The following is a 17,907-nucleotide window of genomic DNA, read 5'->3' on the forward strand; positions in this document are numbered from 1 at the left end:
GGGGGGACCCCATCTGGCTTCTGTAACATGAAACTGATTTCTGACTGTTCCATTTTTTGTCTATAATTATCATTATAATGTTGCTTTTCAACAGTTGCATCACGCTAGTGTGCTAAGCCCAGAACACTAAAGAGACATTGTACATCTATGTCAGAATACCTTCCCACAGAGCCACAGCCATTTCTCAGTGGTGCAACCTCACCCAGTTGCATTGTGGTACCTTACCATGAAGAAATGGCTCCCATGTGGCCATAGGGGCTTGTGAAAGAGTCCTGTGAAGATAGACTAAAGGGTCTTTGTTGTCAACTGCCTACAAGCCAGAGGTGCCCCACTGCTGGAATGCCCTTGGAAGCTCCTATTACTCAGAAGTCAGGGTGAACTGAGGGGTGGCGGCAGACACAGGTGTGAATGTCGGAGGCACGCCTTGTGCTCAAGGTAGATGGGTGTTCTTTACACCAAGCATTTTTTTCAAAATAGCCATTTTATTTCAAGAGAACTAGGGCAAATACCATACCTTGACATTTTTGAATTTTGGCTGCTCTGGCTTCAGCTATTCTTCGGTCCTCATCAGATTCACTCATTTTTCCTTCTTCCTCTGGACAACTGGGTGAAATGTAAACAAAGAGAATACAGCCAACTCTCTCTCTCCTTCCCTCTCAGGCAATTAATGTATAAATAGAGGTGTGTATGTGCAGACACACATGCAGCACAAGAAGCAAAACATATGCACTTTCCACTTAAGAGTATATGCAAAATCTCAATTTGTGTCATTCCACAATGGCTATTCCTGGTCTTGACATGTTTAGAAGAATAACCTCAGAGAAAATCTTTTGGATCAGATTATTTTGTTGCTGTGAACCACCTTGTGTATAGTAATATAGAAAGGCTTATAACTTAAAAGTGAAGTGAAGTGAAGTGAAATGTGACAACTGATTCATTTTTTTTTTAAATGGAGCACAATATGAAGCAAATAAGCTTGCAGGACAATCCTATGAATGTTTATTTGGAAGCAAGTTCTACTGTATTCAATGGAATTTACTGGAGCTTAAGCATGTTCAGGATCGCAGCCTTAACAGCTATGTATTTTCTATCACTGGTAACTACAGTTTAATGATCTCCCATGCTACCTGTATATGTCTCCTTAAGAAAATCACGTCAATAAAAGAAAATCTGCCAAACCAAAATCAAATCTGAACCAGCATTTCTAGACATGATTTACACTCAAGTAAGTAAGTAAGTAAGTAAGTAAATGTTTAAAAAAGCAATGCAGAAAGGGTCTGTCTGTACCTTTCCACTGCCTCTTGAACCTGCCTCATCCAATGACTGCGTTCCTCTTTGGAACTGGTATGAATTTCATACATCTCGGGCCCAGTAGACGAGGCACTAATCAGGAACATCCCTCTCTCCTCATTGGCTACTTCTCTGACAATAAGTTTTTGGAGGGCTATAACTGCAGGTTTCTGGTCCTACACAGAAGAAACCACAAAGTATTTATTATTACTATCATCATCATCATTACTATTACTACTCCTACTTCTACTACCACCACCAACCCTACAACAGCAGGTCCCAGGGCAGGTTACAAACATTTAAAATTAAGAATTTAAAACAGATTAAAGTCACAGGAATAGGGCAGGCCCTGAAAACACACATTTCAGGTGTCAAAGGCCACAGTAAAAGGGTGTGTTGTCGGTAGAATGTCAGAGCAATTTTTAATCATGGAAACTTTGGGAGAACAATTATGTTTGAAATGCACTGCAGGTCTTTGCAGATACCAGTATCTATCAGGACTAGTATAACTCGCTTTATTCGGGAAAGCACATGGTTTTTCATGTTACTGAATGTGCCTTGCATTTTCCTTTAATGTGGCTTGTGTTGCAGAATAAAATCATTGAATGCACTGGTGAAATGTCTCTTGCATACTAAAAACTCTCATTACTGAATGGATAATAATAACCATGTTCCAAGACTTCTGGGGTGAGATACTTAGGATACTCTTTATTTAAATGCACTGGGCTTTAAAATACATAACTTTGGCTGGATCATGCCCAGTGTTTATTACGTTCACATATTATAAATAAAGTATTTAACCCTTGTGTAAAAAAAAGTATTTATTCACAGCATACTTGGGATTTTGTTAAACTACACAGCAGCATATAAATGCTTGAAATAAATAAACCTTGATAAAAGGTTTTATGATTAGACCCGATACCAAAAAGAAACCCTGATATAACTAACATGCAGGTACCAAAAGAAGAAATCCGTATAAAGGCATTGTTACACGATATAATATAAAAGTGAAATTAACATTTTTAGATAATCATACTTACAACAGCTGCAAAAATATATTTTTGATCTTTTTCTTGTAAAAACAACATCACGTCGTTTAGAAGGAGGGCTAATATATCTTTCAAAAAAGAAAGGAAATAAGTATCACCAATTAATGTCTTACTTCATCATAACAAATAAAAAAAATGGAAGCAAACACAATTAAAATACATAAATAAAAATGTCTGAAAGGCACCTACATCTAAATCACTAAGACTAAATTAAAATTCTAAAAATGACTTTAAAACATTTCTTCTTTTATCTTGGGAAACAAATAGAATGCTTGCCTTACAACTGATTTTCCAGCACTAGGCTCAAGATAAAACAATTTTTACCAAGGTCTTCACCATTCAAGGAAATTCTCTCCTGCCCTCCCCACCAAAGGCCTCGGCAGAAACTTTACTTTAAATAAGTAAATTGCACGTGAATGGTTTGGGACCAGATTGCTTAAACCAAGGCTGGGAAGAAGGTAAATCATTATCTACTAGAAGATTGCTAGGAGATTTGTAGTAGATCACCTATAGTAGAAGGGTTTCTGACTCAATTGTCCAACAGCAGCAACAACTAAATAGCCTTCTCTCCCCATCCTGCAAATAGCTTGGGAGTACATTTGTGTGGAAATAATTTGTGAGCTTGGTTCAAGTATTGATCACATATTTCCAGGCTGCACATATAGTAGGCTCAAAAACATCCAGTTACTTAATACTTTTATGTACTTCTGCCTTGTCTTTGCCACTGTTAGACTTGGCTCAGACTGGTGGACCTCAGCACAAATATCCCACTAACCTGAAGTCTGGCTACCTTTTCTAGAAGGACTGCCTGTCCTGAAATCAATCTCATAGTGTCTTGATCTCTGGCCCACCACTAAGAACCATGAGATTAGTGGGCACCATGGACAGGGACTTTTCAGTGATGGCCCCACAACTCTGGAATTCCCTTTGCACAAATTCCAAAGGAAATGCCTGCTTATTGGTAGCTTTTAAGTGGATTTAAAATATATATTTTTAATTTGCTGCGCCTTCCATTGATGGCTTTGTTTGACTTCATTTTTTATAATGTTATATTGTTTGACATATTGTATTTATTAACTGCTGTGAGCTGCCTTCTGAAGGCTTTACCCTGAAATACAGAATATAAATATGTGAAAAAACAAATACATTTAAACCCACAGTTTTGAGGAGGTTTAAAGCTCTTCAAAACTGTGATTTAGGAATCACATTAGAAAGCAAGCCACTGATGTCAAATATGTTACAACCAGAACTACTTTTGTTATCTTTCCTTATTTTTGTGGAAAGGGATAAATGATCAAACAATCTTAACTTTAGGAGGAAATTTAATATAAGAAAATGGTTTGAGTATCTGTTTAATACTCAGTGTTTCAAATCTGTAAAGGCAAACCAGAAGACTGTGTTCTCTTTTCCATCATGTATATGGATCAGTGCCTAAATATGAGACACCTTTTCCTGCAGAATACTTTTTTATGCCATTGTGTCAGAAACCCATGTCTCTTGTTTAGAAGCCAAAGAGAAATAATACCACACAATTCTTCAAAAGCATGCAAGGAACTTAAAACTGCAAGGACCTTTGAAGCGTCCCGTAGCCGTTTTCCAATAGACTAAGCCTTCATGCAGAAGTGTCCTCTCTTTCTTGATCAGATCCTGCTTCCTGAAAACATGGCCATTTTTCAGCTTGGTATATGTTTTGTTTTCAATCTTACTGAGAATCTCCATCAATTTCTGTTTTTTCTCATATTCATTGACTTGCAAATCAACTGCTGCAATCATATCCTTGATTAGGCAAAGGGCTTTACATAAGTCTTGGTGTTCTTCAGTTCCTTCTATAGAAAAGCAAACAAATATATATACACAAATATAAGAATATATACACACACACTCTCTGTATAAGCAAAGAAGGGAAACCATTTCTCCTTAAATAACCGGAGTGGATTTTCACAAGAGATGTCCAAGCGCACGTTTTTAAATTTATTTCTGTACATAGTTCATGGCCTATGAATTCCACCCTAAAAAATTCTAATTAAATATGTGGTTCTGAGGCTTTTCGTGTATGTGGTTTGAGACGAAAGCACATATAATGATAATAACTGTTCCAGAATTAATATCTGCATTCCTTTTTCAGGCAACATATGCTTGCTTTGTGTTACTGAAAATATGGCTTCTGCCCTTCTGGGTCCCAGTAATAATCAATGTGACGAAGATATAATGGCCAGGCCAGTTCTTGCCACTGCTTTCATTCAAGAAAAAAACACCTTGATGAAATGGGTTCCTATAAAAGCAAATGGAAGGAAGATGTGAAATTCTGATCCACCTGTTGTTTACTTTAGGTGGATATTTTCCTGTTCACAATGTGAGAAACTAGGGGAAAATCTTTGGTGCCCCTAGTGTCATTCAACAGAGCAAACCTTGAGAATTTCTGATGGCATGTGAATTAAAATTATGGCTTACCTTTGGAATACTGCAATATTCTCTCCACCAGAACTGGGTACTTTGTGATTCTTTGAGTAACAAGAAGAATACATTCTGGGATTCCTCTACGTCGAGCCAAAAGATTACTGTTCCGTAGCTTTAAAAACAGATAGAATTTTTAAATACAGCCCTTGTTTGATGTATTTGATACGCAGGTTATGTTTAGCCTATGTTTAACAGGGTCCTCTTTTTCTGATTAAATCCAATGAAAATTCATATTATTCTCTTTATCTAGCTACAACATTTGTATGATGCAGTCAATAAGATAACTAACTATATAACTGAATTGTTCTGAAGGATATGATAAGTTCCCCAAGTCAGTGAATCATTAGAGCAGCCATCCCTAACCCGTTGCTTCCCATCTGGCATTGTAATACAACACCCATCATCCTTGACCATAGGCCATGCTGGCCGAGGCTGAGGGGCGTTGAGTCCAACAACATCCAGGGGGGAAGATGCTTTCTGGAATGCAACTATAACACTTATGTAAATAAGCATTCCTACCTGTGATACCTCCCCCCCCCTCTTTTTTACATTGTGAATCTCTCCTGCCAGATTAAGGTAATTTTTACTTATCTTAGTTTTAGGGTTTGAATCATCAACCTGGTCGATAGAAAACAAGGTCTTCAATGGATTAACTAGTGTGAATTATTACTTTAGTTTGAAAGGTTATTGTAGTGGTTTTGAAATAAAAATGATCGTAACGAAAGAAGACCAGCACTAGTGGCTGGAACACCTGGGATGCTGAAGAGGACAACTAACTATCGTTGGTAGTGTCCTTTTGCTCCTTCTGAGCCTAGTGAGAAGACCTAGCCCTGAAGATCTCAGAACTATATTCAAGCTAGGCTTCTGTGGGTCATCAGAATACAGCAAAATTCAGCACTAAGGGGGTCGGGTTAGCTTCCTTGCTTTGTGTTGCTAATCTTGATTTGCTTTTGTTATTAAATTTAGATTTTATTGTAATATTAAATACGTTGACTTTGTTGTATTTGAATTTGTTGTTAAGTTTTGTAAGAAACTATGTGGATTTCTTTGGCAAGGGGGGTTTCCCCCAAATCTGATACTGTATTTTGATAGTAAGTTGAAATTCATTGTAAGCTTTACTAAACTGATTTTACACTCAATTTGTTAAATTTTACATTTGTTGAAGCCTCACTTACAGCTATGGGCCTGTTTTTAGAATAGAATTTAGCTCAACAACATAAATGACCTATGCCGATTAATTTTGTGCCTGCACAAGGTAATATATTCAGTTCTTTAAAAGAAACCTCTGTTAAAGAAAAATTAATTATATAATAATTAATGAATAATAATAATTTGCATAGGACTTTCAAGTGTTCAAAGTGCTTCACATACATGACCCAGTATCCCCATGGTCATTATCTCTCATCGTACAGACTGAGGAGGGGGAGATTGAGGATGAAAGAGAATGACTTGCTTAGGGCTACTAGTGAATTCAAGGCACACAAAGTTCTAACCAGCAACTTCCTGATTTGCAGCTCAGACTCGAGCCTCTGTGCTACACCAGCTTTGTTCAGGCATGTTACTATTAAGGATTCATTCCTTCCAGCATTTTTTCTACAGAAGTAGCTGAGATTCCTGGATTGCAGGGGGTTGGACTAGACGACCTTCGGGGTCCCTTTCATCTCTACAGTTATTTATGATTCTAACTCACCTGCTATTGCCAACTTACTTTGATGAAGTTCTGAAACTTTTTATTTTGCTGCAGTTCTTTGAAAAGACTCACTGCTTCTTTCTGATGACTACAAAATTCCCCATATATCATCTTCATTTTGTTTGCATTCTCTTCTGAAAACTGATAAAAAGCAGCAATTAAAAATAGTACGCGTGGGATATCAAATGCCTTACACTGAAAATGCTACTAAACCATACAAAGCCGCGCACATCAGTCAGATTAATGGCTAACCTCTGAAGGCAGTGGGAATCAAATAAAATCTACACATGTCTGACTACAATTTATGTATTCAGTGGAGAGTTATCACGTAAGTTATAAGACTAATATGTAGGCCCCCCCACCCCTCAAATATTTAATTGTGGCCAAAGGTATCCAAAGGATTATTTTTAACAAAGACTAATTCACTATACGAAGAAATCAGTAAAGCCATTCATAGGTCAGAAATAAAGACTGGTTATGTTCTGCATTATTAACGTAAGTAATAAAATGCCACCCCACCCCCCCACCCCAAAATCCTCATGAAAGCTCACCAGCATATTGTATGCTGTTTTGAATAATATTCACATTTTTGCAATCAATTCCCCCTCATGTGTGTGTGTGTGTGTGTTTTCAAGGGGTTAGTCTGCATGACACTGGACTCCCTTGTAATTCCTGGGGTTAAAATCTAATGAGGATTCCACAGCTGAATTAGCTAGACAGGTTCTTTGTGATATAAAGGTCATAGTTGTCACCATAGGTACCACCTAAGTATGGTCTAACAAAGGAAGTTGCTCTGTGCCAGAGGGCAAAAGGGTGGGACCCCTCCCTCACCTGGCTGGTAGTAAGAAAGACAGAAGTCACAGAGTTTCGTGAGCTGAGAGCTGGGCTAGAAGAAGGGAGAAGCCAGGGAGACAGAGCCATGCTTGACTTCTGTCTGGTCCAAGGCTGGGACCAAGGGAGACACAAGACCTTCCGAGATGTTAGTGCTGTGAGCCTCTCTATCTTGGGGGTCAGGTTGTATATACAGTGGTACCCTGCAAGACGAACGCCTCGCGAGACGAAAAACTCGCAAAACGAAAGGTTTTTTCGTTTTCGAGTTGCCTCGCAAGACGAATTTCCCTATGGGCTCCGAAGCCGGAAGTCCTCCGCTGTCCCGGGGTTTTTTTAAATGCTGGGGGTGGGAAGAAAAGCCCTTGTCCCCCCCCCAGCCTTCAGAAGAGGTCCGGGGACAGACTGTCCCCGGACCTGGTCTGAAGGCGGTTTCCCTAGGAACGCATTAATTGATTTTCAATGCATTCCTATGGGAAACCGTGCATCGCAAGACGAAAAACTCGCAAGACGAAGAGACTTGCGGAACGAATTAATTTCGTCTTGCGAGGCACCACTGTATGTGTAAATAAATCATATATCAGAAATACACCACAGTCTCTGCTCTCCCCCATTCGAAGGAAACCAAACCCTGGAACCTCTGGGAGTGGCGTGCAACAGTATGTTATTTACATGCATTTATTGTGTACACTAGTATATGCATTTTGGTACACATTACCGGGCAGGAGAAAGGCATTGCAAAATTTGGAGAAGTGAGAATTTTGAAATATGGCTGTTTCGGTTGACATTTTGTTTTGCAAAGTGCAAATTACAGAGGTTCACTTCACAGACTGGATCAAAATTCTCCTCCCATTCCTAGTTAGATATTCAAGTTGTAAACCTTGCAGATTACTAATACTGAATTAAATTTCTCCTGCCTCCTTACTAAGTAGTAAGTCCCACTCAGCACAGTAAAGTTAATAAGAGTAAAAATTAATAAATTGTTCAGCTCAGTGCCTTACCTGCTGCACAAGGATGTCTCCAATTCTGCTAATTACAAAATTTCTATCACTGCCCTCCTCACATGATTCCTGTCGTCTTTCCTTCATACTGCAGAAGAACTGCTGGTGAAGTTCTAGCAGTTCATCTAAACAGGGGAATATTTTGTCCACAGTGCTGTGATCCAGCTGCAATTCTTCTTTCATTCCTTTTCTGAATATTTTAGACATAATGAATAGGGTATGGATGTGATGTACTTCTGTCTGCATCAGCTCTGCAGTGAAGAAAAAGAAAGCACACAATTAAATAAATCAAAACTGACTTCCAATAAACTAACAGTCCCATATTAAAAAAAAACACGGGGGTTAAGGCCAGCATACAAGGACACAATACAGTCATACCTTGGTTTTCGAACAGCTTAGTTCTTGGACGTTTTGGCTACTGAACATGACTGTTCCAGTTTGTGAACTATTTTTGGAAGCCAAATGTTCGACAGGGCTTACACGACTTCCGACTGGTTGCAGGAGCTTCCTGCAGCCAATCAGAAGCCGTGCTTTTGGTTTCCAAACATTTTGGAAGTCAAACAGACTTCCGGACTTCCGGAATGGATTCCGTTTGACTTCCAAGGTACGACTATACAGTGGTACCTTGGGTTACAGATGCTTCAGGTTACAGAAGCTTCAGTTTTCAGACTCCGCTAACCCAGAAATAGTACCTCGGGTTTAGAACTTTGCTTCAGGGTGAGAACAGAAATTGCCCGGCGGCAGCAGGAGACCCCATTAGCTAAAGTGGTACCTCAGGTTAAGAACAGTTTCAGGTTAAGAACAGACCTCCAGAATGAATTAAGTTCTTAACCCGAGGTACCACTGTATATGGTAAGCAAAGTAAAAGGAATGTATTTGTCACAATGTATTCACTATTACAAGGCATGTAGCACATGCAAGCAGTACTCCAGAATCATCAAAATAAGTACAATTTTAGCAATTAATGATACATTTTCATTATCTCCGGTGCAAGAAAAAATTTCGGTACATTGTGATGAATACACTCATTGTACTTTGTTTGCCATATATTGTGTACTTGTATGCTGGCCTGAACCCCTGATTTTTTTCTATTTGTGTATGTTTTCATACAGTGGGTTCCTTATTTTTGTGCTCACTAGCAGTCCCAGCATGGTTTACCTCATCATCTGTATCTAGTTATACAGAACATTAGACTAAATTTTAGAATACTGACCAAAAATCACATCTTGCCGTTTGATAATGTCCTTTTCCTGCTTATTGCAAAATGAAGGGTCGACAACAAGACTCCAGGATTCTGCCTCAAATTCTAATGCATCGGTGCTGAGGTCGCTCCACAGGGAGGCATCAACGTCGTCTGTAGCTATCAAAGTATACAGTATTTAATATACCAGCCACATAAATATGAGCATGTGAAGGTGGAACTCAGGCAGTGATTAGATAATAACATAAATCAGACGTAGGGTTGATTTTTTTGGTGCATACAAGCAACACTGATGGATCTCAGTTATGAGATTGCATGAGCACATGATGTGAATCGGGAAGTCACAGATAGGGCTGAAAATGTGTGATTTTGCATCTCAGGCCTTCTTCCATATATACTGACTCAAATACAGTGGTACCTTGGTTTAAGAACAGCTTAGTTTATGAACAACTTGGATTAAGAATGCTGCAAACCCGGAAGTAGGTGTTTTGGTTTGTGAACTTTGCCTTGGAAGCAGAACATGTTCCCCTTCCTGTTGAGTGTGTTCCATTTGTAAATTGAATCCCCCGCTGCTATGGGAAAGCACGCCTTGGTTTAAGAACAGACTTCCAGAACGGATTAAGTTCGTAACCAAGGTACCACTGTAATGAGATCCTGTTCAGAGACCCTGCTGCGGGTGTGCCACACAAACACATGCACCAAGTGTGTTGGCTGCTGGTAGAGGGCCCTCCGATGATAGAATTAATCCCTAGAAAGGCTCACATAACGCCTTCCCTATGGTCATTTCAGCATGAAGACTTTTTAGTTTTTCCACGTCTTCTTAAGAAATCTGTGGTCTTATTGTTCTGAACCATAGTTTATATGCTTTTGCATTTCTCTCTGCTGGAAGAAGCATTATGCTGGAAACTACTTTTATGCAAATGAATTTTTATGGTGTTTTATCATTTCTATGTTGTGAGCTGTCTAGGAAAGAATGTTAGCAGGTAGGCATACATAAATATGTTAAATTGTTTTTAGTGTTAAATCACTTTGAGGTGTTTCATAGGAGGTGGTGCATAAATAAATAAATCCATATAGACAAGAAAACCACTAGAAAAGAGATAGATAGATATGTATTTTTAAAAGCATGATGCTGAGATGAAAAGGAAGCTGGTCCTTGCAAGCAAGAACTATAAAGCTTGCAAAGCTCTGGTGATCCTTGCTGCAGAATTAGGAATAATGGCAATGGAAATGGGAGCAGATGTTTACTTATTCGTCATTACAAGTGGTACTATTTTATACACACTTCTTGTTAATATATTACACATTTACACATGTCGATAGTATCACATTGAGTTCCCCATATACCTTCAATTATAAAAGAGTCAACTGACGAAGCGGTCCCTATTGATTGCAACAGCTCTTCAGAGTGAGACCTAGATCTCCAGCTGCTGGTATCGGCATCTGATTCCAAAGGTGACATGGATTTCCTAGGGTAAAGCAAAACCGTGCAGGTGTAGTGACTCATTTAGATAGCATCATGTTTATTGCAAGACATCAGAGAGTGCCGTTTTACCTTTCAAAACTGGTACCTGGAACACTTTTGGATAAGGGGTTTGATGGCTGCAATACATCTTTTTTTACAGTAGATAATCCAATGGGTGTTGAGGTAGAAGGGTGCATTGAGGACATTGTTGGCTGTGGAATATCTCTGAATGATGGATCTGGAAGGTCAAAGTTTCAGGTATTTCAGATATTGGACAAGTTTAACAAAGTGCTCTGTGTCTTTGGGGGAAAGCTGCAGCTTAGAGGGTGAGCACATGATTTACATGTAAGAGGTTCCAGAATCAACTCTCAGCATCTCCACATAAGGCTGGGAGGGACCACTATCCAAAACTTTGGAGAACTGCTACCAGTCAGTGTAGACAATATTGGACTAATACCTGGACTAATGATTTGATTTATTATAAAGCAGTTTTCTATCTCCCAATGGCAAACTATGGCTATGATACCAAGAGCTCTTATATCTCACTCAGCTGATTTAAATAATAATACAGTGGTACCTTGGTTGTCAAACGGCTTGGCTCCCAAACAAATCGGCTCCTGAACACCGCAAACCCGGAAGTAACTGTTCCGATTTGCGAACGTTTTTTGGAAGTCAAACGTCCGATGAGGCTTCCGCAGCTTCCGAATGAGTGCAGGAAGCTCCTGCAGCCAATCAGAAGCCACATCTTGGTTTTTGAATGGTTCCTGGAGTCAAATGGACTCCCGGAACAGATTAAGTTCAACGACCAAGGTACCACTGTAATAATTTTGAGTTGCAATCCACTACAACATATCAAAAGTATCATGGAGGGCACAAGTAACACATTGAAGAATCCCTGGAAGTATCTAAATGAATCTTTGGATCCTTGCCTATCTAATTAATGATGATCTCAGTAAAAATATTTTGCAGATTAAAATACACTTTTGATAATACTGTTTTAGGATTTAGAATTTTGAAAGGGTGAATTGCACCAGAGGATGAAGTTAAATTACTTCTCATAGCTATGATACTAAGTGAATTATGTTCTTAGACACCATATAACCTCCATTATTCATATTTCATAGGCTGATAGTTTTTAAAATAGAATTTCACACAGTTTTAATTCAGTCAGGCTAATATTTCTAGCAATTTCAACAAAGCTCAAAACTTTTGAATGGTTCATCCTGACGTTAGTGCATGCTCAAAAAGACCAATATCTGTTTTCCTCAGATAATGTCCACATTTAAAATTTTATCCTAGTTCGTAAGTAAACAATGGTTTGATGAAACCAAGAAGTGATTCATTAAGGGGCTTGTACAAGGGGAGGAGGAAGAAAGAGCCCACAAGCCCAAGGCCTATACCCAATTCTCTAAACCATGGTTGAGCATATTGGTTGAATGCAGCCACTGAGTGCATCTTCACAAGTATTCAGGATAAAGTCATATGCAAGGACAAATTGTGTAGAAGCTCAGTTGTATCATTTTAAGCATATTACGCTAGTATTCAACAATTTTAACTGACGGGTGAACTGACAAATGAAAAAAATGGATTTACATCTCTTAGCTTTCTTACTAGAGTGCTTACTTGTCTGGGCAGCTTGCATCCTGTTCTTAATATGGCACCTCTCTTGGGATTTCTGGTAAAGAAGAAGGCTTTCTTAATAGTATGAAAATTTGAAGACGTTATTTAACACTCCTAGGCTTTAGGGCTGCCCCTCACCACAAGATATGCCACTTCACATTCTGTGCTTTCCCAATAGTAAGGATGCCAATTGCTGGCATAGACTCAAACCTCAACATACATACCCATGAAATTTTTCTTGTTACATTTCAGAGTGTTGCAGTTGGATGCCCATTAAAGTGAACAGAGTCCCTTCTCCCCACAACTCACAATCTCAACCCCACTATACACCCATGGTATTCTGTCAGAATGCCTTAATACTATGACATGTTGCTGTAGCAATTTCAGATAATTAAAATAAATCCTTAATATATGCATTTGTTCTCAATGCCATTATGCTTGTATCTGTGTGGCAAGTGTTCAGAAGTAAGAGGGAAAGGGTAGCTTAGATTTGGGAGGGTGGGGAACTGAAAAAATTAATGCTAGTGGTCAGTAATGTTGAGTGGAAATCTTGCTATTGCATCCTCGCTGGTGGACACCAGGAGGCGCTATTCCCCTTGGTACTACTTGATGACATTGGATTCAGCCGCTGGATTTCAAAGATGAAGGAAAGCTGTACATACTCTGAGGGCTTATCTTTCATAAATAGCCACTCTTGTTATTTGTTAGCAAAGATGAAAAATAGAGCAGATGAAGCTACAATTCAAATGCTCCACTTGGACCTCAGTTCCCAATCAGTGGGCTTCAGCTGCACCCTTCTTCTTCCTCAGTTTCCCATTTATTGTGACCAGAAAAGTCACATATAGCAAGGTTCTAAAATGATCATAAGAATCAGCCCTATCTCAACCACCTTAATCCACATCTCTTCCCAAGATCTAACAACAACAACAAAAAAGATAGCAAGAAATAAAGGCAGGGAGAGGTGAGGGAAGTTGACACAGACCTAGTGAAATTACACAGCCTTCAGTGCCTAAACAAGCTCAACAAGTTTCTGCCCAAAAAGTAGAAACAAGAGGCTATAGGAAAATGCTAAATTTAAGTTGTCCCACTATTTTTAGACATTTTCTATTACCCCAAGAACGCCTTGGTTTTTCTACTGATGAATATGGCATATTCAAATAAATTATTCCTTCGTTAGTTGTTTATCTATTTTGAAGTAACATATGAAACGTCATTTTGAGACACAACTCTCTAAGCTTCATCACCCTATGGATTACATTAAGCAAAATGACACAAGCGTACAGAAAAACACAGTAAGGAGGGAATTTAAATAGGGCAATCAAACAACAAGCAGTGATATCTCCAAACCCTTTCGAAACTTACTTTTGGACACCCAGGAGCACTTTCTCTACAATTTTTATGCACAAGTGCATTGCAATCTACAAGAAAGAAAAATCTCTTAAAATGTAAAGTTTATGACTTATCATCCCAACATTAAAAGGTTTATTTCTAGGTAATCTAATCCAGGACACAATCTGTTCCCCTGGTGTGATGATTGGTAGCTTTCTACAAAAGGGGCCAGCAAAAAGTCAGCTGCTTGAGCAAAAGGTATAGCACATATTCCATCTTATACTGAAATAGTATTTTGTGGACAAGGCCAAAGCAGCACCCATTGCATAGAAGAGACTCTCTTTCCCGCTTCTCCCCAGTAACACTTAGTTTAAGCACATACATGTTGGAATGTCACCACACAACGTGCTTCCCTGCCTCATGCAAACATTAGCCAATGAAGTGGAACAGAAGGGAGCAAGCACTGAGTATGTTACGGTCACATCCCTCATTTTCTTTAACTAAATGTTACCCGGGAGACATGGGGAGGAGAGAAGCCACACATTCCTTGAAAAATATGTTTCTTGATCTTCAGGCCATCATGTGTGTTTTATCCCATGGGTCCCAACTAGATGGGATGGCAGCAGACCTTCTCTTTAAATTCATGTTTGTACCGATCACATATGGAAACAGTGGTTCATTTCTGAGCACAACACGGGAGCATCATTATTAACTTGACCTACCACTCTAGGTGACTCACAAACTAATATAAAATGTACAAAAGATTAAAAAAACAGTAACAGTCATCAGTAAATTAACAAGAAACAATAATATCAAAAAAATACATTAATAACAGCAGTAAAGCGTCACCAGTATTTGGACCAGGCTAGCCAGCACACCAGATTCTATAAAGGTCCATCAAATGCTGGCAGAAGAGGTAAGTCTCAACCAAAAGGATATTAATGCCACCACCAGGCAGGCCCTGCTAGGGAGAACATTCCAAGCTCCCTTGCAAGGTGGTGGGCTATCATTTGTTAGAGATTCTTAAACAGAGGCTGGGTGGCACCTCTCATAAATACAATTGGACTAGATAACTTTTGAGGTCCCTCCCTATTGTATGATTATGTGGGGTTGTGTCTGATGGTGTTGCTCAGCTGGCAGCAAGGCTTCTATCCATGGAACAGGGAGGAAGCATTCTTCATCAATTCCTCCTCCCCTGCAACCACCTTAAAACACCTCGAACATATTTTGCGGCAGGGCCTAAACCTCTGGAACAGATTGGGAAGGCTGCAGGCGGAGAATCCCCAAAAATTGTTTCCCTTCTCGTTCTGTTGATGGAAGCCTTACCATCAGCCTAGCAACACGATTTGGTACAACCCTATGATTCTAGGAATGTTGATGCAATCTATACAAGTGCTACTGTGAGGTATAAGAACCCTATGATATGATTAAGGCTATTTTCAATCAGAGTTATGGAATATGGGAGAATCTGTGGGTGTCAAATGTCTTCAGCATAAAACGTAGGTACTTACATAAGCACTGCAATGCCTCTTTCCCCAAAAGGGCTTTCTCACAGGAGAAGCATGGCATCACCCCACCAAAAGTCCCAGAAACAAATTGGTGCCTGTTAAGCTTCTCCTTCTCTTTTGCGTCCTTATTTTTGGCCTTGATAAGCCGAATGAAAAACAAAAGAATTAAAAGTTCATTAGCTTTTGAAATGTTCCAGTATTATTAAACCCAGCAGCAGTTTTATCTTTCCCATGTCAGTGGAGAAATTAGCTGCATCTTATAAAATCTCCCCAATCTTCTATCTTTTATATACATTCATTTTGTTAATTTTGCACAAGAAAGCATCAACAAGAACAACAATTCAACAAATGCAGATCTCTTGTCATCATTCAGTCGGACGATGTGCATAAAGGCAGTACATTCCGAACACAACGTTCCAAATGCATGCTTCCATTTAACAGACATTCCTTGCACCCCTCCTGGTTTATGGGGTCTTCTCAGGTCTCACTCCTTCTAAACCTTGACTAAACACCCATTATAGTTACAGTGATGCTTGCTGAAGGCTCCTTCATTTACTTCCAGAAATGCCAACTCATTAGACAAATTTGCCTGTGTAGAACTGTGATGTCATCCTATTTACTATGTAATACCTGATTGGCTAGGATCCCCCATGGGATTATCCCCAAAAATAGGAAGATTCAGAGAAAACACAATAATTATAAGAACAATGGGACCAAAGCAATTTAAGCTGGCAGTGAACAGGCTGGGGGGTGGGGTGGAATAAGCATTTCCATGACTGGGAGATGGCAGAAAATATTTTTCCCCAAAGTGCTACTTTCACGCCAAAAAAAAAAAAAAAAGTCAAAAGGGGAGGGATGTTTTGTGCAGCTGTACAAATAGTCCTATTATTGTTGCGACTTGTATCAAACCCTGTCCTTTTCTCTCTTTATCTTCACTTAAGGCAGAAATGAGACATGTAGCCGAATAAGAAGGTAGAGTTTTGAGTTAGTGAAGAAGCTTGTATGGCTTCAGATTGCAGGTGGGGAACGCTATTTTTAATGTTACTAACATAATAAAAACCACGCAAGGCAACCCTCGGTATCAAATGCAGAAATGTCTCATTTCCCAGGGGAAATATGTGTTTACAGGGTTACATCTGCAAACATTTAGAAGCCGTTCTCATTTCAAAATCTATTCCGCATTCTTAAGATATATATATATTTTAAAAACCTGTCATCTAGCACACATCATATTGAATTACCTTGGATTTATTTCGTGTACTGGCCATTCTATTCATCAGAAAGCTAAAAGTACGGCTGACTTTATATTTTTCAGATTCTGATTTTGTAGGTATTATATACTTTTCCCACTCTTCTTCCGGAATCCTAAAAATACACCAGGAAATCTTTCATTACGCTATGCATGATTTCTTGAAATCAGGTAACTAATTAATACACTGTGACTGTGTTATTGGAGACAAGGAGAGAACAAATATATTTCCTAAAACTGAATTCAGAACCATAATTTTACATAAATGAGGTGTGGTACTTTACATAGCTATCACCAACAAATACTAATCAGGTTGGCACTGGGGTGGTTTAATGATGTAATAAATCTAGTTGTAAAGTAAAACAGTTGCAGTTGGTTGGTGGCTATTGCTAATAACCAGATAACTATTTATTCTTAAATATGCCCTTAAAAAGTCCATACCTTTTCTCTCTTGACTGTTCAGGCAAGCTGAATGTGCGTTGTTCTACAAAACAATAATAAGTTTAAAGCAGCTATATCACAATATTCACTCAATTATTGCAGGCTAACATGGCTGAATATTTAAAAGCAAAAAGTGGGGGGGGGGAGAGATCTATCAAATATTCATTCTCTTTCTCTGGAAGTCAATATCAACAGTAATTTATGCACTCCTTCGGTATATAAACTTTGTGAAATAAATAAATAAATGTGACTTATTTTGGCTGACAGAATTTGCTTGGGAGGAGAAAGAAAAACCAGCACATGATGGGGATGGGGGCGAGGTCCACCTGCATCTATTTTGCCTCAGCTATTGCAGATTCAAGGTTTTTTCACATTGCTTGTAGGCAACCTTCCGGGAGGGCTGCATGCCAATCTTTGGGCAGAGCCAGATTCGCTGTTCAGTGTGTTCAGCAAATAACCTTGTTTCAACACACAAACACACACACACACCCCTCTGTCTCCTCCACACAGGCAAGCAAGAAGCAGAGTTCAAGGCTACTTTCTAGCCAAGCAAGAACACTCAAGGAGGGTGCAAAGGAGGCCCAGTGACAGGCATGGGCTTAGGGGGAGGGGAGGGGCTAGGGAGGGGCTGGAGCCTGGGGAGAGACTCAGGGTCCAGATACAGAAGGCTGAAGGGTCACTCAGAAGGAGCCTTTCTCCTGACTGTATTAAACACCAGGGTTTTTCTAATCACCCCAAGTTTTAAGCAAGTGCACCTGCATTCCTAAAGATCTAAAGGA

The 17,907-nt window shown here is 39.2% G+C and overlaps 1 protein-coding gene across 6 annotated transcripts in view; it reads right to left on the reverse strand.

The window, feature by feature from the left end:
• The window catches only part of ARHGEF28 (Rho guanine nucleotide exchange factor 28), a 130,424-nt gene that overhangs the window by 32,861 nt on the left and 79,656 nt on the right, over positions 1 to 17,907 (reverse strand). For 3 of the 6 annotated variants that reach the window (XM_082191863.1, XM_082191862.1, XM_082191864.1), the window contains 15 exons: positions 17,129 to 17,171; positions 16,680 to 16,803; positions 15,442 to 15,574; positions 13,964 to 14,019; positions 12,593 to 12,659; positions 11,072 to 11,219; positions 10,864 to 10,985; positions 9,529 to 9,675; positions 8,316 to 8,566; positions 6,505 to 6,627; positions 4,791 to 4,908; positions 3,911 to 4,165; positions 2,331 to 2,407; positions 1,288 to 1,466; positions 515 to 603 (listed from right to left, as the gene is read on the reverse strand). In XM_082191863.1, the coding sequence (XP_082047989.1) occupies positions 515 to 603; positions 1,288 to 1,466; positions 2,331 to 2,407; positions 3,911 to 4,165; positions 4,791 to 4,908; positions 6,505 to 6,627; positions 8,316 to 8,566; positions 9,529 to 9,675; positions 10,864 to 10,985; positions 11,072 to 11,219; positions 12,593 to 12,659; positions 13,964 to 14,019; positions 15,442 to 15,574; positions 16,680 to 16,803; positions 17,129 to 17,171 (1,932 nt within the window). The remainder of the gene's footprint in view (positions 1 to 514; positions 604 to 1,287; positions 1,467 to 2,330; positions 2,408 to 3,910; positions 4,166 to 4,790; positions 4,909 to 6,504; positions 6,628 to 8,315; positions 8,567 to 9,528; positions 9,676 to 10,863; positions 10,986 to 11,071; positions 11,220 to 12,592; positions 12,660 to 13,963; positions 14,020 to 15,441; positions 15,575 to 16,679; positions 16,804 to 17,128; positions 17,172 to 17,907) is intronic. The other 3 variants (XM_082191861.1, XM_082191859.1, XM_082191860.1) reach the window with 3 other exon arrangements.

The sequence above is a fragment of the Podarcis vaucheri genome (assembly GCF_965113315.1).
Source record: "Podarcis vaucheri genome assembly, chromosome: 11".
Taxonomy (NCBI): domain Eukaryota; kingdom Metazoa; phylum Chordata; class Lepidosauria; order Squamata; family Lacertidae; genus Podarcis; species Podarcis vaucheri.